Source organism: Gouania willdenowi, chromosome 21 (genome assembly GCF_900634775.1).
Source record: "Gouania willdenowi chromosome 21, fGouWil2.1, whole genome shotgun sequence".
Taxonomy (NCBI): Eukaryota; Metazoa; Chordata; class Actinopteri; order Blenniiformes; family Gobiesocidae; genus Gouania; species Gouania willdenowi.
In genome coordinates this window covers 2,033,354-2,059,201 of record NC_041064.1, presented here as the reverse complement: position 1 = coordinate 2,059,201, position 25,848 = coordinate 2,033,354, and the positions used below count along the sequence as shown (strand labels likewise).

Sequence of the window (25,848 nt, the reverse complement as noted above, 5' to 3'; positions counted from 1 at the left end):
GGGAAGGCTATAAAGGCAGAAACAAGTGAATTATTGTATGGTGGTGAAATGGGATTTTAAAAACCGTAGAAATTAGTTAAAAGCTGCAAATTAGAGTGGCCAAAAACAGACAGAAAAAGTGTTAAAGGGGTTCAAAATGTCAATATTTGAATAATTAGTTTAAACTGGGAAATAATAGGCATGACAAATGGTGAATGTGGTTAAATTGGCAAAAAATAATCCTGAAATATGGTGAAAAGAGGTTAAAAGTGACAATAATGGGTCAATATATGTGACATTGGGTGTAAAAGTGGTGGAAAGTGTTTATAAGTGCTGAACATGTCTGGAAAGTGGAAAAAATGTACAGAAAAGACATTGAAATTTCATGTTTCCATGAAAACAAAATTTGTTTCTAGGGGCCAGCAGCATACAACAAAAGAAATACTAACGGAAATAAAGTGCAATATAAACATAATACAACCAAAAATAAATAATAAAGTACACACAAGTACAGTAAAAATTAGAGTATCAACGTGAGTGTGTGTGTGTTAGAAAGTAAGCAACCAAAAAAAACACAGTGACTCCAAAGACAAAAATAAATAAATAACCCAGGCACAAAATTCCTTCCGAAAGACACAAATTGACAGAAAAACACACAAAATGACTTTGAGAACAACAAAAATGAACAACACAACTCTCAAAACACACAAAATGATGACAAAAATAAACAAAATAATAAAAAAAAACCACAATACAACAAAAACTAATACACTAATACACAAAATAACTGTCAAAACAGAAAATAAAATACACAAAATGAATCCATAAACACACAAAACTGCAACAAAAACACATGTTGTTTTAATGCTCACATTGGATGTTTTTCTAAATGCTGACATGAATGTCTGTATTCTAATGTAGTTATTAATATCTAATGTCTCATTCTTTATCCTCTGTAGGTGGTGAAGGCTCAGCTGAAACCGTTCAGAAGGAAACGTCCACATGTGACATCTGTCAGTTTGGAGCAGAGTGCGACGTGGACGCTGAAGATGTTTGGTTAGTCCCAACAAAATAAAACTGCGTTTAATGTTAAATCACTAACAAACGTTTACAACCTCCTCCTGTCCTTGTTTCCTCTTTCTAGCTACTGTAGCTTTAGCTGAAAAACATTTAATTAAGACTCCTTTATCCCTTCATGTTGGAGTCCTTCTGTAGTGCACACTCACTGAGCTTTAGTGCATGACTGACCATTTCATTTGACCTCAATTACCGGAGCGGGACAGGCAGAAAGGAGATTTCTGCTCATTTTGGAAACCCAATTACTCTCTTTACAGGACATGGCAATGTCAGGCCAAAATGACTTTGAGTCAGAACGGGAAAAAAAACTAGCTTGGTGATAAAAGGATGTCTTTATTGTAGATTTAACAGGACTGTGATGTGTTTTTAGCTCAAACGTCCTCTGAGGCGCTATAAAAACATGCATGTGCACAACTCAATTAGGTGGAGTCTCAACGTGTGAGGCTTCTAGCATTAGCGTGTTAGCCTGGTACGGCATGAGCACGGCTCAAATGAAGCAGCGTTGCCTATTAGGCAGAAAATACTCATCAAACACACAAATTGTCAACAAAAACAGTGAAAATAAGTCTTAAAAATCAACAGCAAAAATACTGAAAAAAACTCAAACACACAAATACTCATAAAACATACAAATTACCAACAAAAATACAAAAAAAAAACATAAAACACACAAAAAAAATACTGAAAATACTAATGAAACACGTAAATTGACCACAAAAATACTGAAAAATATTCATAAAACTCACAAATGGAAATTACTAATTCAATTAACAACAAAATAACTCAAAAAACACAAATCGAAGGCAAAATCCAACAAAATAACAAATACACAATGACTTCAAAGGAAATGATGTCGTTATTGTAGATTTAAGCTGCCTGTGATGTGTTTTTAGCTGCAGTAGCTTCAAACGTCCTCCGGGGCACTCTAAAAACATGCATGTGGTCGTGCACAACTCAATTAGGTGGAGGCTCAACGTGTGATCGTCTCCCAGCATCAGCATGTTTTCCTGGTACAGCGTGAGCGCGGCTCAAATGAAGCGGCGTTGCTTATGTAGCGTGGAGCTGGTATCAGCAAAAAGAATAGGGAGGAAATCCCCCCGTGTACGGCAGGAAAATTAGCGAGTGTCCTGAGAGTAGGACTCCATCAAAGCGCTTGATGTAATGGAAAGATAATGGACCCTGGTGTGCAATAACCGGAATGCAAAGGAACACTTTTCATGATGCGTTTTTTAGCCTCGTGGCAAATACTAAACAGCAGGAGTCGACTTTTTCTGATGCCACCCTCCACAGAAAAACACTGCAAAAATAAAAGTAATTTTACAACAGACATGGGACACATGCAGCTTACAAAGTAGGTGCAGAAAAATGACAGAAAAATACACAAAATGACTCCAAAAACACACAAGGGTAGAAAAAGACACTAAATGACAGGAAAATTACATCAAATGACAGAAAAATACACAGAATAACAACAAAAACGCACACAACTGACTCCCAAAACACCAAATTACAAGAGAAATACACAGGATTATTCCAAAAACCCACGAGGAGTATGAAAATATACAAAATGACAGAAAAATACACAAAACAACAACATAGGTGTAGAAAAGAACTCCAAAAAACACACTGAATTTAAGAAAAAAATGCACAAAAAGAAATACATAAAATTAAAGCCACGAGCAGCGTCGTAGGGTTTGAAGGAGTGGTCAGGGTCGGTGTAACACCCATGTGTTATTTTCACATTGATTATTGTTTAAGGCTGGACAGTCATCATATGTATGAAATATGAGGCTTTTTGAACGTTTTATGACAGTTATAGCGTTTTTTCTATTATGGCGCCAGTTGAAAACACCCAGTATTGAAGGGAAAAACAGTTAAAATTCACTCAGTGAATTTGATGCAAATCCATTGAAAAATTGCCAAGATACATTTAAAATGTGATGTCCAGTGACATTATAAGCCCCTCCCACTGATCACAGAATGTTTGTTCTTCATCAGCGACCTGCTCCCTTCTTATAACATTCATCCAACACAACATTTCATCTTTCCACTAGAGCTGCTAGCGTCGGACGCCACTAAAAATGGCGCCATCTGAGAACGCAAAGCATGATTTGATTTGATGATTTTTAATCTTCTAAGTGTTCAGAGTTTGAAGTGAATCACATGCAGCCAATCAGACGAGTTCATGCAAATGTGTTTCCTGGATGAAATGCCATTTTTTGACCAAAAATGGCTGACTTCCTGTTTGGTTGTGGGCGTGGTTATAATGCAACTTTTTGCTCATCTTAGGGTCAAGAATACATGTAGTGAATTTCATATGAATCGAGCTAACCATAGAATTACCGAAAAATACACGGAATGACATCAATTCACTAAATTATTCCAAAAACAGACCAAATTTAGGAAAAATAGACAAAATGACAACAAAAATGATAAATACACAAATTGACTCCAAAAACAAACAGAATTTCAGAAAAATGCACAAAATGACAAGAAAAATACACAGTAATAGTAAAAATGCTGTAACAGCATTTATGTGTTTGTTTCCTTTACGATAGTTTTACTTCCTGTCAGACAGACAGACACAGACAGACAGACAGACAGACACAGACAGACAGACAGACACAGACAGACAGACAGACAGACAGACACAGACAGATAGACAGACACAGACAGACAGACAGACAGACACACAGACAGATAGACAGACAGACAGACACAGACAGACAGACAGACAGACAGACAGACACAAACAGACAGACAGACACACAGACAGATAGACAGACAGACAGACACAGACAGACAGACAGACACAGACAGACAGACACAGACAGACAGACAGACAGACAGACAGACAGACACACACAGACAGACAGACAGACAGACAGACAGACAGACAGACAGACAGACAGACAGACAGACAGACACACACAGACAGACAGACAGACAGACACAGACAGACAGACAGACACACTGACACACAGACAGACAGACAGACAGACAGACAGACAGACAGACAGACAGACAGACACAGACAGACAGACAGACAGACAGACAGACAGACACACTGACACACAGACAGACAGACAGACAGACAGACAGACACAGACAGACAGACAGACAGACAGACAGACAGACAGAGACAGACACAGACAGACAGACAGACAGACAGACAGACAGACAGACAGACAGACACACACAGACAGACAGACAGACAGACAGACAGACACACTGACACACAGACAGACAGACAGACAGACAGACTGACACACAGACAGACATTCAGACAGACAGACAGACAGACAGTGTGCTAGTGCCTCCTCACAGCACAATCACAAACACTCTCCAACCTCCTCAAAGACGCTGAGACGTTGTTTTTGTGTCAAAGGTAATTGTGAAACACCAGCAGGTAATTTTCATCAAATGACAGTTGACAACTGGTGCAGTAAAATGTGATTCTGATTAAAATGAGGGGTTAGTCCAATCAGACGGCAGCAGATTTTAATCAAACATGCTGTCAGTTAATCACAGAGAGGTCTGTAATCAAAGGTGTGTATTGTAACACACACACACACACACACACACACACACACACACACACACTGATGAGAAGAGGAGGTGAAGTGTTGTTGTGCAGGAGAACAAATCCAGCTTTTAAGGATATTTAGTCACACGGTGTCGTCTTGTTCTTTACGGTGTTTAATGAGCGTTATTTTCACTCTGAGGCTTAAACACGAACGCTAACGTTTCTCAACTTGATCTAAGTTTTAATGGAACACTTCAAACTTTGAGCCAAAAGCTTTTAATTTACCCCAAAGTGCACAACACAAAGTAACGAGTGTGAGTTTTTACACAGCGAGGAGTTAATAACTGGTTTAGTTATAGTAGAAAGAGATGGCATGCTAGCTTCAATGCTAACCAAAAAGGTTTATTTTAGTGTTTTTCAAAGTATTCTGAATGAATTATTGACGATAAAGAAACACGCCTGAATACGGGTTAGGGACATTACCCCCACCCCCTAGTGGTCAAAAGGTTTCATTACAGTTTTCCCAAATTCATTCGAAAAATACAATTCTTAAAGTCACACAGTGTAACTTTTGGCCACTAGGGGCGCTAGACCTGTAACTTTCACGTGGCCACAAGCAGCATTGTCACAAAAATCAACAGTCAGTCAGTGGCCCCGCCCCCCTTGGTCGTTTGATCAGACGGTAGCTGACGTGGAACTTTGGGATAAGGATTGGTTCTACGGGCTGGGGTGCGAAGCTTAGGACCCAGTAATGTATCAGTGATCCACACACTCTGGATCAGGGGCCAAATACGGACCAGTTTGATTACAAGTGGGCCGCGGGTTTTAGGTTTGAAAACAAACAATTTCAACATTAATGTAATGTTACAAATGTGCACTTCCAGTTATAAATAAGGCACAAAGTATGAAAGGCATCAACAATATCAAAGCAATAAGTGACAGATACTTTGATTTATTTATTCTTAAACCAATTTTTATTAAATTTGGGGAGATTTTGTGGAATAATTTGAGAAAAAATGCAGGATTTTGGAAAAAATTTCCGGTTCTTTCAACAATTTACAACTGAAATATTTGGTAATTTACACATTCATTAATTTTTTTCTCTGTCATTTTCACTTTCTCCTGCGGGCCGAACCGGGTGCTCTGAAGGGCCAGATTTGGCCCCCGGGCCTTGAGTTTGACACATGCTCTAAATCAGTGGTTCTCGAACTTTTTTGGCTCATGTTCCTCCTTTGTTTGACGAGAACATTCTAACTTTCTTATTAAGATCATTTCTATCATCATTTTGTGTGTTTTTGGTGTTATTTTGTGTGTTTTGTTGTGGTTTGTCTGTTTTTTTATATTTCAGTATATTTATTATTAAATATACTGAAATACTTATTTTGTGTGGGTTTTGTGAGTTGCTGGTAATATTTAGTATGATTATCATTTTTAACTGAAAACAAACTTTATAAAACTCCATGTTTTTAAGGATGTAATTTGTTAATTTTCCCCTCTCTCTCGTACCCACTGTAGTGACATCGCATAACCCTAGGGGTACACGTACCCCCATTTGGGAAACACTGCTCTAGATCAACGATTCTCAACTAGTGGGTCGGGACCCAAAAGTGGGTCGCGGACAGCTGGTCAAAAATAAATAAATACTTAATGTCTCATGTTGGACGTGTATTTTATTTTGAAAGAAACTTTCAATGCTGTGAAATGCATGTTGTACAGGAAAATATATAGATTTATGTTTAAAAAATATTTTGTGTGTGTGTGTGTGTGTGTGTGTGTGTGTGTGTGTGTGTGTGTGTGTGTGTGTGTGTGTGTGTGTGTGTGTTGTACACTTCTGTCCACCCTCCCTCCATGGTTTGTGTGTTTTTTCTCACACTCACTTTTTTAGTGGATTACAGGGAAACTTGAGGTGAGAGGATTATGAAAATCAATGGCGTGTGTTTGGCTACGACAAGCTTTAGATGTTTAGGATTTGTTCACAACACAGAGGGAGTGTGTGTGTGTGTGTGTGTGTGTGTGTGTGTGTGTGTGTGTGTGTGTGTGTGTGTGTGTGTGTTGAAGCTAATCAATACAACACATCCTGCTCACAGAGATTTCTCACTAACGCTCAGGTTACACGTGCACGTTTTACTGCTAACTCTGCATTTCCGAGAAGGAATGTGTGAAGAAACGCTGTGTGTGTTAGTGTGTGTGTGAGACGGAGGCTAACGAGGATTAGCACGTAGCGACTCCCGCTGTCGTACGAGTGTGAGCGTGTGGTGACGCACTGCAGTCTGCTGCTGTAGAGCCTGTTGTGGAGAAAGTGAGATGCTTATTAAAAATGTAAGAGTTCAGACATGAGATCAACAACAGGCTCTGAGAACTGCTCTACGTTAGCATCTACGGTTAGCATCTGAGCTAGAGGAGCGCTACATACCTGATTACACACATAATCATGTCTGTAGGGGCTTTTAAAATAACAGTTAAACTCATATAAAACATGCTTGTGTGGTTATTTTTATGGTTTGGTCAAAATGAGCAGAAGAATTGTAAAGTTATGTGTCTGTTAGCAAAGTGAAATAATATTTTATGTATAATATTTACTGAGCTTCTTCTCGAAAAGCACATACCCATAACAAATAACGTGTCTCAAAGCTTCCACATGACCTTTTCAGGTTGAAGAAGGACTCTGATTCGAAGTTTTGGAAATATATGATACTGAGTAACTATAAATTGTTTTTTAAAGTAGTAGTAAATCACCTACTGTAGTATGTGATTTACGTCAAATATTGAAGCCAATTCTCAATAGGGAAGGCTATGAAGGCAGAAATAATTGACTTAATGTATGGTTATGAAATAGGATTTTAAAAACCACAGAAATTGGTTAAAAGTTGCAAATTAGATTTGGCAAAAACAGACAGAAAAGTGGTAAAAAGGGTTTAAAGTGTCAATATTGGAATGATTAGTTTGAACTAGTAAATAATGGGCATGAATAATACTTAATGTGGTTAAATTGGCAAAACATTCAGGAAATATGGTGAAAATAGGTTGAAAATGACAATAATGCGTCAATATATATGACATTAGGTGGAAATGGTTTATAAGTGCTGAACATGTCTGGAAAGTGGAAAAAATGTGTAGAAAAGTCATTGAAATGTGATGTAGAAGTGTCAGAAATGGGAGAAATGTAGCAAAAATGTATTAAAAGGAGCAAAAATATGACAAGAAAAAGTGATGAAAATATGTTAAAATATGGTGAGTTTGAAGTAGTTGCAGAAAAATGATAAAAATAAGCAAAAATGGGCTCATTGTTCATTAAATATTATTAGTTTCTTGAAAGCATCTGGTGATTATTATTATTATTGTTATTATTATTATTATTATTATTATTATTATTATTATTATTATTATGAGCTACACAGTGATGTTAGAAACGTCTGCTTTACACATAACTATGATAATGTAACTGTGAATAATCAGTTATACAATGGTTACTTTTCGAGTTAAAATGAACATTATTGGGTCACGTTCCCCTCACAGCTCCAGCTCTGACCCACTTAGTAGAAGCAGTGACGCTATGGGTGGGTCTGTGAGGATCGTTCAGACACAGAAACAGGGTCACATTTCACACACTATCTAGTGTTTACATAGAGACACTGTAAATAAAAAAACAAGCTATAAATGATCTTTAGAGGAACAAAAAACATGCTTTATGAGTTTGATTATTTTTAAAAGCTCCAAAAGACATGATTAGGTGTGTAATTAAGGTTATTGTGCTTTAAGACAGAGATTCTGAACGATTTCATCCCATTTTTGCTTATTTTTACCTTTTTTCTCCAACTACTTCAAACTCACCATATTTTAACCTATTTTCATCACAATTTCTTGCCATTTTTTTTTTTGCCCCTTTTTAATGTATTTTTGCTACATTTCTCCCATTTCTGACACTTCTACATCACATTTAATGACTTTTCTGCACATTTTTCCACTTTCCAGACATGTTCAGCACTTATAAACCCGTTCACCACTTTTACACCTAATGTCACATATGTTGACCCATTATTGTCACTTTTAACATCTTTTCACCATATTTCATGTTTATTTTTGCCAATTTAACCACATTCATGATTTGTTGTCATGCCCATTATATGTCTGTTTAAACTAATTGTTCCAATGTTGACACTTTAGCCCTTTTTACCACTTTTTATGCCCATTTTTGTCCACTCTAATTTGCAACTTTTAACCAGTTTCTGTGATTTTTTAAAATCTCATTTCACCACATTTTCTAACATTTTTTTCTCCCTTTTAACTCATTTTATTTCTGATTAAAAAAAGGAATTACATCTTTAAAATTTAAATATATACTATGACCCAAATAATAAGAAACTAAAAATATGTTTTTTAAATAATTTAAGCCCATTTATGCTTCTATTTATCCTTTTTCTGCAACTACACCAAATTCACCATATTTTCATCACTTTTTCTTGCCATATTTTTGCTCCTTTTAATGTATTTTTGCTACATTTCTCCCATTCTGACACTTTTTACTTCACATTTCAATGACTTTTCTGCACATTTTTTCCACTTTCCAGACATGTTCAGCACTTATAAACCATTTCTATCACTTTTACACCTAATGTCACATATGTTGACCCATTATTGTCACTTTTAAAACCTAATTTCACCATATTTCATGATTATTTTTGGCAATGTAACCAAATTATTTGATTTCTATGTGTGAGACACCATTGGAACTTTAGTTGTTGCTTTTTCTCGGGGCGCTTTCCAATCGATTACACCATTAATCATTACTTTAACATACTTTATTGAACTTAAATAGTTATTTACATTATGTGTAAAACATTGAAGGGTTTATTTCTCACGTGCTTTATTTACCACCGTAGTCGTCCTATATTAAATCCTCTGGTGGACATAAACATGTAACGACTGTGAGAACTCTTTTCTAGCATCGTTCCTATCATAGTCGTTATTACAGAAGTATTTAATCGTTTTTTCTAACGACACCAGTGTGTGCAGCACGATAAACCAAAGACAGGAGGCGTGCACGTACGCAGATGTAGCTGTAGGACGGTTGAACGCCTCAGATTTAGTGAGCGCTCTGTGCCAGGGGAGGAGTGGGAAAAAAAGTCAGGAGTAATGACAGATTTATAATTACACAACGTGGTGTTCAGCATGACTCAGCACAGTCGCTGAGAGTTTGACGAAGGCAATCTGGATTTAATTTCTGCTGATCAGAGTCGCCGCCGACACCAGGGTCACGCCACAGCGACGTATACACACACACACACACACACACACTCAGGAGGAGCGACACCAACACAAATCACTTCACGCTAAATTTTACTTGAAAATTGTGGCGCAGCAGCAAATTGCCGCGTTAATGTGAGTGAAGTGAAAGCTTGGTTTTCTGATAAACGGATGAAAAGCAACTGAAGGCAATACATAAACATCAGAACATGAGAAATATCCTTCATCATTGAAACACACATCATATAGTTATACATGACATGACATCACGGTTAATGTGATGTCATCATAACACATTTAGGCCCACATTTAGTTTATTGAGGTTTTAAATCTACTAATAGTACTTTTACTCTAGTACAAGTACAAGTAAGTTATGCATAAAATACTCAAGTAAAAGTAAAAAGTAGCTCAATTAAATAATATCCAAAGTAAAAGTTACTAGTTACTTTCACCCCCCACGTTTATTGTTGGTAATAAATCTTGGTACGCTTCCCTTACGTACAGTAAACGTGTCATATAGAAACGTAAAAAGAAAGAGATGAAATCTACCACAAAGGGAACCTATTTTCCACAAAGGCATCTGTATAAAATAAAAGGTTTGTCATGATGTACAATTCTTTTTAAAATTATACTAGTTCAGTGCCCGTTGGAAGTATGTATTCATATAGTGGGAGGAGCTTAAGTCGAGTTGTTCATTGTGGCCAAATGAGTATGTGTTTGAAGGTTAGATGTATAAAGAGGTGTACATACTCTGTACTCTGTAGTGTTATAACGGTTTATTTGTGTGTGTTTATTCTATTCTATTTTCTGTAATGTAATGTATGTTTATTGGAGTCATTATGTGTATTTTTGTATCTTTCTGTTGTTTTTCTGTGCACTTTTTGTATAATTGTTTTTTATTGCCATTGTAGTGTGATTCTGGAGTCATTTTTTGCATTTTTGTATCTGTTTTGGCGTAGTTTTGTGCATTTCTGTTGTCATTTTGTGTGTATTTTGACCCATTTTCATATTTTTGTTGTCGTTTGGTGTATTTTTCAGTAATATATGTTTTTTGGTGTCATTTTGTATATTTTTATGCATTTCTGTTGTCGTTTTGTGTACTTTTTGTGTAAATATTGTTTAGTTTTTTGTTTTATTTTAGTCATTTAGTATATTTTTATTATAAATACTGTGCGCGTGTGCGTGGGTTGGGTGTGTGTGTGTGTGTGGAAGTTTCAGGTGGAACAATATTCACCTTCTTTTGTGGACTGGAGGAGGGGCTTCTTCTACTGATTATTACAGGAGTGTTTAGGTGTTTCATTTATACGTGACTATAAAGCTAGTACACATGCAGAGCCTCATAAACCTCCACAGTAAACAGATTGCAAATCAAAGTTTCTTATAAAAAAACTGCATCAGTTTTTATATGTTTGTGATTATTTTCCAAATGTTCAAATCAAAGCCAACACACTTTAAAACGTTAATATGAGGACTCATCATTTCTCATTAGTTTCATGTGGAGATGTGGATGTTTCTGGGCTTTATGAGCAGGTTATAAAGAGGACACACACACACACGCGCGCGCACACACACACACACACACACACACACACACACACACACACACACACACACTAAGGTGATTTATGTCTGCACAACAAGGCAAACTCAGAATGAAGGAAAACACAAATAAAAATTGTCCGGCAGAAAGAAAACCAGGACAGAATAAGAAAAGAAGAAACTGGAGAACTAATGTTTAAAGGTCCAGTGTTCTGTTATTTTTCACACATCTCCATTTGTTCTAAGAACACCAACAACATAATATTTCAGGTTTATTTTCCTAAATTTATCTATTTTCTGGTGTTTTAGCCTCTGAAAAGTCACTTTCTGAGCAATTCCTAAAACGTGCTGATTCATTGTCTGATTATGCATATTCATGAGTGGGCGTGTCTGTAGACAATGACTCCACACAACAGCTGATCACTAGTGATTTTGTTTTGCTATCCACACACTGTTGTTATTGTTTTCAACCAAAAAACTGGACATTACAGTAAAACACATGAATATTTAAGCAGCTATTGTGATTGTGAGTCAAACAAACACTGTTTCATGATGTACACACATCGATGTCCTTATTACAAAACTGCTCCTTGATAGTGATGTGCCATGGATTACACCATCTAGCATTTACAAACATAGCCACGCCCCTTCCTTTCTGCTTACCGCTCTCTGTCGTCCTGTCACCACGTAAAAGTCCAGAGTTAGCGCTGTGAGCCACGACTCCGTAAACAAGTCCCTCTCGTGCCAGGTTAGCGCCGCTAGCTCGTCCATCTTATTTGAGATAGATCTAACGTTCCCCATGATGACGCACGAGAGGACAGGCTGATATCTTCTCCTCTTTGTTCGATGCTTTGCCTCCGCTCGACATCCCTGTCGCTTCCTCCTCAGTTCATGAGGAATGTCGGGTCTCGCTGCATATGCAGGTGTAGCATTAGCATGGAGTGCTAACAGCTGATCGATGCAAACAATGGTCGCACAGATTGAAAAAATAGTGCAATTTGTATTTACATACATGACAATAACGTATAATAAATATTCTATATTAAACAGCAGTGTTTGTTTTGGCTGTCAGATAGTTTGAGAGGGAGGAGCTCACATTCTTTTAGGGTAGGAGGAGCCAGGATTATCAGGAGGAGGAGTTTCTACGATGTGACGTCAGGTACCCGGGGAACAAGAGAGGGAGGAAACATAACTTTTGACACTTTGTTCCTCTATATCAGGCTAAAGGATGTATATCATAAATAAATAAATAAATAAATAAATAAATAAATAAATAAATAAATAAATAAATAAATAAATAAATAAGTACCAACCTGTTAATATTAGTTTGTAGTTAAATTTGAATTTTGAGAGGAAATGGTGAATTATTATTGTGTTTTTAGCTGTACTGATCAGTCAGACCGTGATAAACATTAGGAGTTTAAAAGACTAAAAGTTAGAACAATGTGAACAGTAATCAGAGGAAAGGAGGAGTTTGTGGTTAGCGACGCTAAACCAAACATCTGGACAACATCTGAATTTGTTCTTGTCAGGTATATAAATGATAGTTTGTTGTAAAGCATTTTGAGGAGCTTTTCTGTGGTTTATCCATCACAATAATTCACCATTTCCTCTCAAAAGGTGGGATTTGCTTGTGTGCGTGTAGTTTGTTTTGCTGCTGCTTTTCGCTAAAGTGACGACTTCTGGGTTGATGACGCACCGTGAAAACCGTCTATACACTGAAAACACATTTTCTAGTCAAAAATAGTGTGTGAATGTGTGATATTGTCCCAAAACATAAATGTGAGTTGATTTCATGTCATGTCGGGACCTGATTTTAATTAAAGAGAGAGAAATATAAAAAATATGAGTCTGATTGTATTACAGATGTTTTTTATGGATTGTTTCTAACTCCAGTCTACCAGTTCTTCACTGTTTTCCAGTGTAAACATGTGATAATCCTGTCTTTTGTCCTTCTGTTCCAGGTGTGTGTGTAACATCGACTGTTCCCACATCAGTTTTAACCCCGTGTGCGCCTCCGACAGTCGATCCTATGATAACCCGTGTCAGGTGAAGGAGGCGTCCTGTCAGAAACAGGAACGCATCGAGGTCAAGTACCTGGGACACTGCCAAGGTGAGACACACGTGCACGCTCACATACACGTGCACGTGCACCGCGGTACACAGAGCATGCAGAGCTAATCCTCTACAGTCCCACGTCTCTTTGTCTGATTATTTCCTTTCCTGTTAATTCCTACTTTTTAATGATTTGTGCTCATTGTTAGTGTGTGTAACGTAGTTTCACTCTAATCCTTCTGCTTAAACCCCTAAAATCACTCTAGTGCTAATGCTAATCCATGCATGAGATGAGGAAGGATTTCAGTTTTTTTTAACTCAAGATTTGTTTCCTTTACAAATGTGTTTTTCTTCTAAAATCAGAGCAGAAACATCAAACATTCATTTCCTCTGCTCTACGTTTCCAGCTCCCAGTGAGCACTGGGTGAGATCAGCACAGAGCTGCTTCCATCCCATAATATGTGAGGATAGACTAAACACCTGTAGAGAGATGACGTTAACACGTTATGTAGTTGTTTGGTGTGTATTTAGGATTATTTCATGTATTTTTGTAGTTTTTTTTTTGTGTGATCTTTGAATCATTTTTGTATATTTTTTTATTTTTTATTTTTTTTTTTTGCTCTTTGTGCTCATATCAAGCAGAAATATTCACAATGCATGTCACATGGTCTACAATACACATGTTTTTTTTTTTTTCCTTTTCCACTCAAGCTCCCTACATCTTAAATTTTGTTTATACTTTTGTCATTGTGTGAAGTCTATATTTTGTTTTGTGTAATGTTCTGTTCTTTTGTATATTTTTCAAGTTTTGGGGGGATTTTTTTTAATTTTGTTTAGTTTGTTTTTCTTTCCTTTTGAATAGTTTTCAGTTTTTCATGTATTTTGTGTATTTTTTCTGTCCCTTTATATGTTTTACTTTATGTATTTTTTGATTTTGTGGAGTTTTTTTCTTCTTTTTATACAGTTTTCTGTTTTTTTTTTTTTGTATTTATCAGTTTTTTATATATTTTTCTTTTATTGTGTATTTTTTTCTTTTATGCATTTTTTGACCTTTTGTATATGTTTCAGTGTTTTGCAAATCTTTCTGTTTTTGTGTATTTTTCAGTTTATGTATTATTTATTGTTCATTTTCTTTGTGTATTTTCCACCCTCTTCTATATTTTTCTTTTGTGCATTTTTTGTCCTTTTGTTTAATTTTCTTTATATATCTTTTTGTGTATTTTTCCATCCTTTTGAATATTGTTCTGTTTTGTGTATTTTTGTCCTTTTTATTAATTTTTCTTTCATTTTGTGTTTTTCTGTGACTTGTTTTCTTTTTCTTTTTTATATATATAATTTTCTGTATTTCTTTGTGGGACGGCCTTTGGCCCACGGCCCACCAGTTGCTTATCTGTGACTCCACAGCTACATTAAACACAGCTTTGTGCATAATTGATCTCTTTTATCTGCTCTGATTTCAGCCTGAGGTTTGGACTTTAAATTCATCCTTTTTTCATTTTGTTGAAGTAGATCTCAAGCTTTCTGATTACAGAAATAATTCAAGTGTTTTGTTTGTTTTTTTAATCATTCGACTGTTTTTAGAGACAAATGAGAAAGTGTGTGTGTTCAGTGAGAAAGTGTGTGTAAAAATGAGTCTTTATGAAATAAAAATCATTCTCAGCCTTTGTTGGGACACATGCATTAAACATGACAGTCACTGAACATGATTCTCATCTTTTATTATTAGATACTCCCACATGCACAGTGTGTTAATGTGTAGCTCCGCCCCCCTGTGCTGACACACCCTCCCTTCACCTGTTACAGGTGACATCATCACAGGAAACAAAGGAGGAGGAGACGGACACTTTGCACGCACAGAGATCACAGGTCAGTGCTTCGTGTTCTGTTAGCATACTTAGTTTAGCACGTTTAGCTTAGCATATTTAGCTTAGCACATTTAGCGTAGCATATTTAGCTTCATTAGCTTAGCTTTAGAGCTGCAGGAGGTCTGTGAGAGGTAGGAAATATGTGGTACACGGACACGAGGGACATAAACTAAACGACTTAAAAATAGACAAAAAATACACAACTCGACTTAGAAAAAATAAAACAACAAAAAATAAACAAAAGGACAATAATACACAAGATAACTTTAAAAAAAAACTAGACAAAAATAACAAAATGGCTCAGAAAATGCACAAAACAACTAAAAAAACGAAAAACAAAAACAAAAATACACAAAATGACTTTAAAAAATACAAAACAACTTAATAAATAGACAATAATAACACTGAAATACACAAAATGACTTTAAAAACACACGAAATGAAACAAAAATAACAATATTACACGTCTTCAATAACTAACTAAATGACTTGGAAAAATAGACAAAAATAACAAAAAATGACATCAAAAACAAATAAAACAACTTGAAAAAAAACAAAACCAGCCTAAACACACAAAATTACAATAATACACTAAATGGCATCAAAAACACACAAAATGACAAAAAAAAAAAAAAACGGAAACATACAAAAGGGCATTAATACACAAGATGAGTCAGAAAACATACTAAACATCTTAGAAAATAGACAAAATGACAATATTATACAAGATGACTCCAAAACAAACTAAATGACTTAATTCCACAAAAATACACAAAACGACTCCAGAAATGCCTGATTCAGTAAACGTACAAAACCATCAAGAAAGACTTAAAAAAATCTAGATGCTGCGCAGCAATGGTCGGGGCCAGTCAATTTTAGGCAGAATCAGGCAGTTCTGAGTGAATGTTAAATGTTAAAATTTACTTTAATGATGACATAATTCATTCAGTGAGACAGAGCTACATTTAAACCACTGTAAAAAATAAAAAAGGCTTTTTACTTTGTGTAATTTGGAGAAAAGGCTTTTAGAAAATAAGATTGTGCAAAAGTTGTAATTACATAAACATTTTCACTTCCCACGCCGTGGGAAAAAAATTCACACGAACAAACATTTGATTTTTCACTTTTGTTCAATCATCAAGTGTTTAGCTTTGTTTTTATATTCAGCGTTAGTGAAATGACTTTAGACGTTTACTGTGTGTGTGTGTGTGTGTGTGTGTGTGTGTGTGTGTGTGTGTGTGTGTGTGTGTGTGTGCGTGCGTGCGTGCGTGTGTGTGTGTGTGTGTGTGTGTGTGTGTGTGTGTGTGTGTGTGTGTGTGTGTGTGTGTGTGTGTGTGTGTGTGTGTGTGTGTGTGTGTGTGTGTGTGTGTGTCAGAGGAGAAAGAGGAGGTGAGGAACGGTCTGGCCCGTGGTCTCTACATCCCGTGTCCTGATCATTATAAGAACTACTGCGTCCACGGAGAGTGTCAGTACCCCAGTATGTTGGCCCAGCCCTCCTGCAGGTACACACACACACACACACACACACACACACAGCTGTACTCACTGTGAGACACACATTGTTGGTGTGAGAGTCACGTGATCAACATTCACATTCTCAATAAATGACAAATCTAAATATGAACACAGAGAAGATCAAAGGGTGACGTCTACTCTGTTGATTTATTATCAATTTAAAACAATTAAAGAAAATGATAATATTTTGGTCATTTTACATATTTTTTCTGGTGTTTGGTCATGTGTGTTTTTTGTTGTCCTTTTGTGTAATTTCTCGTCATTTTGTTTATTTCTGTTGTATTTTTTATTTTTGAGTTATTTGGTCATTTCATGTAATTATGTGTCATTTTGTGTATAATTGTCATTTTGTGTGTTTGCTAAAGGGAAAAATTATAAGATTGTGTCTGATTTATTATACATATAATGATCATATTACGGTCATGTCACATATTTTTCTGGTGTTTTATGTTAATGTTGTACTTTTGTGTGTTTTCTGAGTCATTTTGTGTATTTTTGTAATCCTTTTGTGTTGTTCTGCAGTACTTTTGTGTTTTTTTTACATAATTGTGTATTTTTAAATTGCGTTCCCGTGAATAGTTCAACCACGTGGTGTAATGAGAAAGAATCACAGCATCTTCTCTCAGGTTCAGAAAGTGAAAACATGGACGTGGAGGTGAGATCTGGAACTTTATAGCTTTGGGTCACACGCGCACTTTAGTGCGTTAGCCTGTTAGCGTGATAGCGCTACGTTCCTATTTAGCTTTTCCTGTGTACTCCCTGACACTGAAAATAAGTGTTGACATGAACATTAAAGATCAGTGTGTGAGAGGAAAACACAAAGCTTAATGAGCAGAAGATAAAATATATGATAAATATTCACTCCTCACTAGGCTTGGGCGGTATTTATAGTTTAATACCGTTACACCTCCTTCCTGTTTTACAGCGGTATACAGTATTACCACGATGCTGCTTCCTTGTGTTCCCTGTCAGACAGGCTTTAATCATCTATTGTTGAATCAATCCTTTTTCTGCACAAGAACATGGATTATCCTTATATTTCATATGTGGATTATGTTAATACAGCACATCCATTGTCTCGTGCACACTGCGCACTTGTGTTCGATGTGCGATTGTTTCCCCGTGCGCTGATCTGATGTTGACATTAACAGTTGTTTATTAATAAAAGCACTAAAACAAGTATAGCCAGGGGCGGATCTACTGGGGTGGCATAGGGTGGCAGATGCCACCCAACAACAAAGCCTTGCCCCCCTGCTGCCCCCCTCATTTGTACACACGGGCACAGAACTATGCGGCTGTGATCCGCTGAGCGGTAATGCCCCGCTACCGCTTCCTGACTGAGGAGCCAACATTCTAAAACGCCAACGAAGAAGACGTAGAAGTATTGCGAGCGTAGCACAGAAATGAGTTGTTTTCGTTGGTGCACGAGAGGAAAGAGGTAAAAACATAGCTGTCAACATTTGCAGTGAGCACTGAGCACACATTTATATCAGAAAACAAGTCGTTCCAAAATGGAGTAACGGCCCCTCCCCCCTCCCTCCCCCCCCCCCGTGACTGACTGCCTTCAGACATTGGTGTGTGTGTGTGTGTGTGTGTGTGTGTGTGTGTGTGTGTGTGTGTGTGTGTGTGTGTGTGTGTGTGTGTGTGTGTGTGTGTGTGTGTGTGTCCAGTGTGTGCACACGTTTGGTGAGACTGAGGAGATCTTCATACATTCTCTTTCAGAAAGGACATTTGTTCAATTTACTAAATTTCTGAAACTTAATTAAATTAAGTGCTCGTGAAACTTTTCTAAAAATAATAATAAAGATTACATATAATAGATTTCCTATTGTTCCAATAGTTAGGCAGCCTTCTAGCATTTTCTCACTTTTTATGGCAAAATCATATTTAGGTTCTGTAAAAGTCACGTTTTTCTATTAGCTCTGTCTGCTAGCATAGCATCTCTTCTTCACTGCTAGAATATCTGCATTCCAACCGACCACTGGGTTACCAGCGCCCTCTGCTGGTCCAAACAAATATCTGATGTAAATACAGTGCAATGTTTTTTTTTTTAAAGTCCAATTGTTAAGACACAAAATACATTTTCAGTTACACTTTTAAAAAGAAAACGAACTATTATGTAGTTTTGCATTGTTTACTATAGAACCAGAATTTAAATTAATAGGCTTCTTCTTCATTTGTATTATTCCTTTTTTTATTTCATTCAAGATTTATTTTTAGTTAAATTGCATTGTTTTGAATGGTTTATCAAGGGATTATTTTGACAATGAAAAATAAAAGGAAAATAATACAGTATTTTCTAGTTTTTTCCCCAAAAAAAATAAAGGAATATTTTTCAGTCATCGTTTGTCTACAGTCCCATTTTGTAAAATAAATCATGAGAGAATCGTATCGTGATCCCAGTATCATGAATCAAATCGTATCGGGAGTTGAGTGAATTGTTACATCCCTAATGTCTATCAAAGAAAACATGGTGTAGCTACTTTGTGAATCTCACAGAAATGATATTATATTATAGACTTATTATTATAGACTAGTTATAGACTAGTTATTATAGACTAGTTATTATAGACTAGTTATAGACTGGTTATAGACAAGTTAGACTAGTTATTATAGACTAGTTATTATAGACTAGTTATTATAGACTAGTTATTATAGACTAGTTATTATAGACTAGTTATTATAGACTAGTTATAGACTGGTTATAGACTAGTTAGACTAGTTATTATAGACTAGTTATAGATTAGTTATTATAGACTAGTTATTATAGACTAGTTATAGACTGGTTATTATAGACTCGTTATAGACTGGTTATAGACGAGTTATTATAGACTAGTTATTATAGACTAGTTATAGACTGGTTACAGACTAGTTATTATAGACTAGTTATTATAGACTAGTTTTTATAGACTAGTTATTATAGACTAGTTATAGATTAGTTATTATAGACTAGTTATTATAGACTAGTTATTATAGACTAGTTATTATAGACTAGTTATAGACTAGTTATAGACTGGTTATTATAGACTCGTTATAGACTGGTTATAGACGAGTTATTATAGACTAGTTATTATAGACTAGTTATAGACTGGTTATAGACTAGTTATTATAGACTAGTTATTATAGACTAGTTATTATTGACTAGTTTTTATAGACTAGTTATTATAGACTAGTTATTATAGACTAGTTATTATAGACTAGTTATAGACTAATTATTATAGACTAGTTATAGACCGTTGTAGACTAGTTATTATAGATTGATTATTATAGACTGGTTATTATAGACTTGTTATAGACTAGTTGTTATAGACTAGTTGTTATGGACTGGTTATAGACTAGTTATTATAGACTTGTTATGGACTGGTTGTCGACTAGTTATAGACTAGTTATAGACTAATTATTATAGACTAGTTATAGACCGTTGTAGACTAGTTATTATAGATTGATTATTATAGACTGGTTATTATAGACTTGTTATAGACTAGTTGTTATAGACTAGTTGTTATTGACTGGTTATAGACTAGTTATTATAGACTAGTTATAGACTGGTTGTTGACTAGTTATTATAGACTGATTGTTATAGACTAGTTGTTATAGACTAGTTGTTATGGACTAGTTGTTATGGACTAGTTGTTATGGACTGGTTTTAGACTAGTTATTATAGACTAGTTATGGACTGGTTTTAGACTAGTTATTATAGACTAGTTATGGACTGGTTGTAGACTAGTTATAGACTAGTTATTATAGACTGGTTATAGACTAATTATAGACTAGTTATTATAGACTGGTTATATAGTTATAGGCTAGTTATTATAGACTAGTTATGACTGGTGTCCCTGTGGTTTTTCCAGTGGTTTTATCAACACATCTGTCCTGCTGTTCCAGGTCTTTAATCAAAGCAGAAATGAAACATAAAGCAGCTGTTGATGGCGCACACACACACACACACACACACACACACACACACACACACACACACACACACACACACACACACACACACACACACACTAACTACTGCAGGCTGATTATTTACAGACTTTAAAGCAATTCTCTGATTTTTTTTTTCAACTCGAGTGCATTAAATTTTGAGCAGAGTTTCAAACGTCTGTAGAAAAAGAAGTCGTTCTAACATTTAAATCTGGGTTTTAATTCACATTTCACAAGAGATTCTCAGGGAAATCACTTTAATTTATTAGAAATAAAGAATATGGTGATTTACAATTTAAAGGTGCACAAAATAAAATCCAGTAAAATGATGACATTTGACTCGTGTAGTGATTCACTGAAAAACAGCAAGTTAACAAACACCGCAGTCAGCGCACGTTGGTCTGTAAACAGACCAACGTGTCCATGGAGCGGTCGCAATATAACACAAAAACAATAAAAATACACAAAAACAATAAAAATACACAAAAACAATAAAAATACAACAAAACAACAAAAATGTATATAAATGTATAAAATATATATATATATATATATATATATATATATATATAAACAGTTATAAACGTATATGAACGTATAAATGTATGAATGCATAGAGCTATAAACATATAGTTATAAATGTATAAAGGTATAGACATATAGAGTTATAACTGAATAGAGTTATAAATGTATAGATCTATGACAGTATAGTTATAACCCTATAGATCTATAATCGCATAGAGTTATAAACGTATAGATCTATTAACATATATAGTTATAAATGTATAGATCTATAAACACAAAGTTATAAACGTATGGAGTTATAAACGTATAGATCTATAAACGTATAGATCTATAAACGTATAGTTATGAACGTATAGTTATAAATGTATAGATCAATAAACATATATAGTTATAGACGTATAGTTATAAAAATATAGATCTAAAAACGTATAGCGTTATAATAGTATAGAGTTATAAATGTATAATTATAAATGTATAGATTTATAAACGTATAGCGTTTTAATTGTATAGATCTATAAACGTATAGTTATAAATGTATAGAGCTATAAACATACAGCACTATACACATAAATTTATAAATGTATATAAAGGTATTTATAAACATACAGAGTTATAAACAGAGTTATAAATGTATAGAGCTATAAACATAGTTATAAACATATAGAGCTATAAACATAGAGTTATAAACGTATAGAGCTATAAACATAGAGTTATAAACGTATAAATCTATAAACGTATAGAGTTATAAACATAGTTATAAACGTATAGAGCTATAAACATAGAGTTATAAACATAGAGTTATAAAAGTATAGAGCTATAAACATAGAGTTATAAACATAGAGTTATAAAAGTATAGAGCTATAAACATAGAGTTATAAACATAGAGTTATAAAAGTATAGAGCTATAAACATAGAGTTATAAACGTATAGAGCTATAAACGTATCTATAAACATATCTCTTTATAAGGACAAACATCAGGAAATAAATGAGGGTAAATGTGATGAGGACTGAGCTCACGTGCACAGAGCGTGCACGTCATCTCCAGTCTCTCTCTTTTTCTCTTTTCCCTCTAACCTCGATCGCCCCGGCTCACCTAGCCAGGCCTTCTCCCTCTTCCTCCTCTTCCTCTTCCTCTTCCTCCTCCTCCTCCTCCTCCTCTTCCTCTTCCTCTTCCTCCTCCTCTTCCTCTTCCTCTTCCTCTTCCTCTACTCCTCCTCTTCTTCCTCTTCCTCCTCTTCCTCCTCCTCCTCCTCTTCCTCCTCCTCTTCCTGCTCCTCTTCTTCCTCCTCCATCATACAGAGCAGTTTGATCACAGCTCTCTGCTGCCCCCTGGTGGCTGTATAATTAGCTTTAAACCATCACTTTATAACTAATGAAAAGATAAATTACAGTAACTCCTCAGAGACTCGATCGTCCTGTTTTATTTCTGAGGACCAACATTCACCTCCATCACGTTCTTTAGTTTTTATTCAATCGATTGAGAAATGAACTCATTCATTAAACACTCACACCTGATTGGTCGACAGCAGGGCTGTCCAACTCAACGCCCACATTTTGTTCTCAGTATGAATGAATCATGTTGTAAATCACAGAATAATTCAGTTATTCACACATTTTGTGAAACAATCACAAATTGTTGCAAATGTTTTAAAACAATTGGCAGATTACCGATGAGTCCAAAAACTAAAAAGATTACATAAAAAATGCAAAGTACATACATTGACTACCAAAATAAACAACAAAAACAAATAAAATAAGAAAAATATAAAAAAAATGACAAAAAACATAAAGTTACAGAAAACCACAAACAAATACAGAAATACACAAAGTGACAAATATATCAGAAAAATGTACAAATAAATAAATAAATAGAATTCTTCCAAAAAACATGGCAAAAAATAACTACCAAACTTAAGAAAAATTACAGAAAAATACACAAGCACAACAACACACAAAACAATGGTAAAACTACACAAACTATTTTTTGTTTCCTGTGTTAAAGGCTCAGGATGGCACACAAAAATAAACAAAACATACAAATAGACAACATAAATACACAAAATTACACCATAAATACACAAGACTCCAAAGACACACACTATGACTGATAAAACACACACAAAAACATAAATACACAACACAAACACAATAAACACAACTAACGGCTAGGATCCCTATAGTGGGTTAGATCTGTATGAACACACACTTTGTCTCCATCAGTCACAGCAAAGCCATGGAAACCACATGGTTGCACCAGCGCGGGAATGTGAGGTTTTTAATTGGAAACAGCATGATTCACCTCTGTGTGTGTGTGTGTGTGTGTGTGTGTGTGTGTGTGTGTGTGTGTGTGTGTGTAGCTGTCACTCAGGTTTCAGAGGTCCTCAGTGTGACGTTAAAGAGTACAACGTTCTGTACGTGGTTCCAGGATCTGGTAAACTCCACTACGTCCTCATCGCCTCCATCATTGGAGCTCTACAGGTGCTCATCATCTGTGTGGTGGTGCTCTGCATTACGAGGTAACACACACACACACACACACACACACACACACTCAGATACAGCCGCTAATGGCTGACGTCAGCAATTTATGACATTTTATTTGAAAGGAGTTTTGATCCTCTGAGAGCAGAAATAAAGACGGCTGCACCGTTTTATTCCATGAATTTAACATTTAAATGTATAAGTGTAAGAAAATCTGCATCTGAGTTCCAATGAAAGAGTGAATAAAAGGATAAATCTGTGTATTTTAGTGACTCATATTCATGTTTTGGGCTCTTATGAATAATGTGACTAAAGATTTTTAACGGTTTGAAAATGTGTGCAACTTGTTTTGTGTTATGGAATTAATTTTGTGTTTTATTCAGTGATCTTCATGCATTTGTGTTATTGTTTTATGCATTTTACATGTAATTGTGTGTATTTCTGGCATTTATTGTGCCATTTTGTGTATTTTATTTAGAATATTCATTATATTTTGTATGTTTTTGTTTTGTATGTCATTAAAGTCATTTTGTGAATTTGATTTTTTTGGCATTTTGTTGTCATCTTGTGCATTTTTGTTGAAATGGCATGTTTTTTTATGTCATTTTGTGCATTTTTGTTGAAATTATATTATGTTTTTGGTGTCATTCTGGTTCATTTTGGCCATTCTGTGCATTTTCTGAGTAGTTTTGTAAATTGTCGTTTTGTGCATTGTTGTCTATTATAAAGAATGTTGTTCCCTACATGTTTAACCGCTAAGCGAATGGTAACCTTCTAGAAATGTTTTGCTAACCTCCATTCTGCGGCTAAAGTAATGTGTGTAAGAGTTTTCAGTCGTAGACTTTGTTGGTGATGAGTTTCAGTCGTTTAACACTATATTAAAATCATTGTTCCCTGTTTTGTGCATGTTTAACTAGCTCACGAGCTAATGCTAATTCACTAGCTATCTTAATCGATCTGCACTTCAATATTCAAAACAATAGAACAAATTATACATGTGATGTGTTTAAATATTATTATATTCTGTATTGTTAGTTTTTGAAGTTGAATAACTTTTTATTTAGCAATTGTAGAATAAATCACATTAAAAGTTGGCTAATATTGAACATTTCAAATTAAAAGATTGGATAATGGGGAGTTGGGGGTACAAAACCACCGGAACCCAATCTCCACATGACCTTGGTATCCCGTTCCGTTCAGAGAAAGTGTTTTTTCAGAGTTGCGTGTCATTTTCTAACCTCCGTTATGTGGTGTGTGTGAACAGGAAGTGCCCGAGGACCAATAGGATCAACCGACAGAAGCAAAACAATGTCCACTTCAGTTCAGAGAACACCATGAGGGCCTCCACCAGACTAATCTGAGCCCCCCACCCCCAGGAGCGTACCTTCCAAACTATGGAGCGTGCCGGTAGATGTCTCCCTCCTTGTAGCCCAACCCTGGAATTTAGCACCTGGATCCCCTCACTCCTCACCTTTAGTATAAACTCAAAGAATGTTCACGGGGAGGGAGGGGGGGGGGGGGGCATGGGGGCGACGCAGAGAAAACGTCCAGAGACTTGAACATTGAGCCGGACCTTTTCTGACAAACTGTACCATGAGATTATGACTTAGTGATGATGTGACACTGAGCATTCTGAATGTGTGTGCGTGTGTGTGTGCGCGTGTGCGCGTGTGTGTGTGTGTGTATGTGTGTGTGTATTAGATGCGTGCGCTTTGGTAGAGGCGGGCTCTCCGCTGTCTGTCGTTTGTAGATTGGTAACAAAGCAACGTCGGGGATAGTGCAACGCAGGGGGCGGGGCAGGGGGCGGGGGTGGGGGTGGGGGGAAGCGTTCCCGGGGTTACACGTGATGCCTTGCACCTTGTGTTCTAGGAGAGCTTTGACTCAGTCGTGGCGACGACGTCCAGCCACTGTACGTTGGGTTCTTTCCAATAGTTATTATTACTACGTTGTCTTGATGGGGTCTTTTTTCTGTAAATGTAAATAAATAATTTATATCACGACATGTTAACGCGCCGTGTCTGTCTGTGTTTCCTTTGTTTCCATGGTAACGGGGCTTAGTTTTACCAGGACAACCATCAAGGAACCACCAAACCCTCCTTTTAATAGTGAGC

At 35.9% G+C, this 25,848-nt stretch overlaps 1 protein-coding gene across 1 annotated transcript in view; it reads left to right on the top strand.

Moving 5' to 3' along the window:
* The window catches only part of LOC114455739 (tomoregulin-2-like), a 108,742-nt gene extending 83,237 nt beyond the window's left edge, over positions 1–25,505 (top strand). The window contains exons 5-10 of the mRNA XM_028437139.1: positions 939–1,035; positions 13,330–13,478; positions 15,224–15,286; positions 16,661–16,787; positions 23,614–23,772; positions 25,002–25,505. Of these exons, the coding sequence (XP_028292940.1) occupies positions 939–1,035; positions 13,330–13,478; positions 15,224–15,286; positions 16,661–16,787; positions 23,614–23,772; positions 25,002–25,098 (692 nt within the window). The 3' untranslated portion in view covers positions 25,099–25,505. The remainder of the gene's footprint in view (positions 1–938; positions 1,036–13,329; positions 13,479–15,223; positions 15,287–16,660; positions 16,788–23,613; positions 23,773–25,001) is intronic.
* Positions 25,506–25,848: the final 343 nt, after the last annotated feature.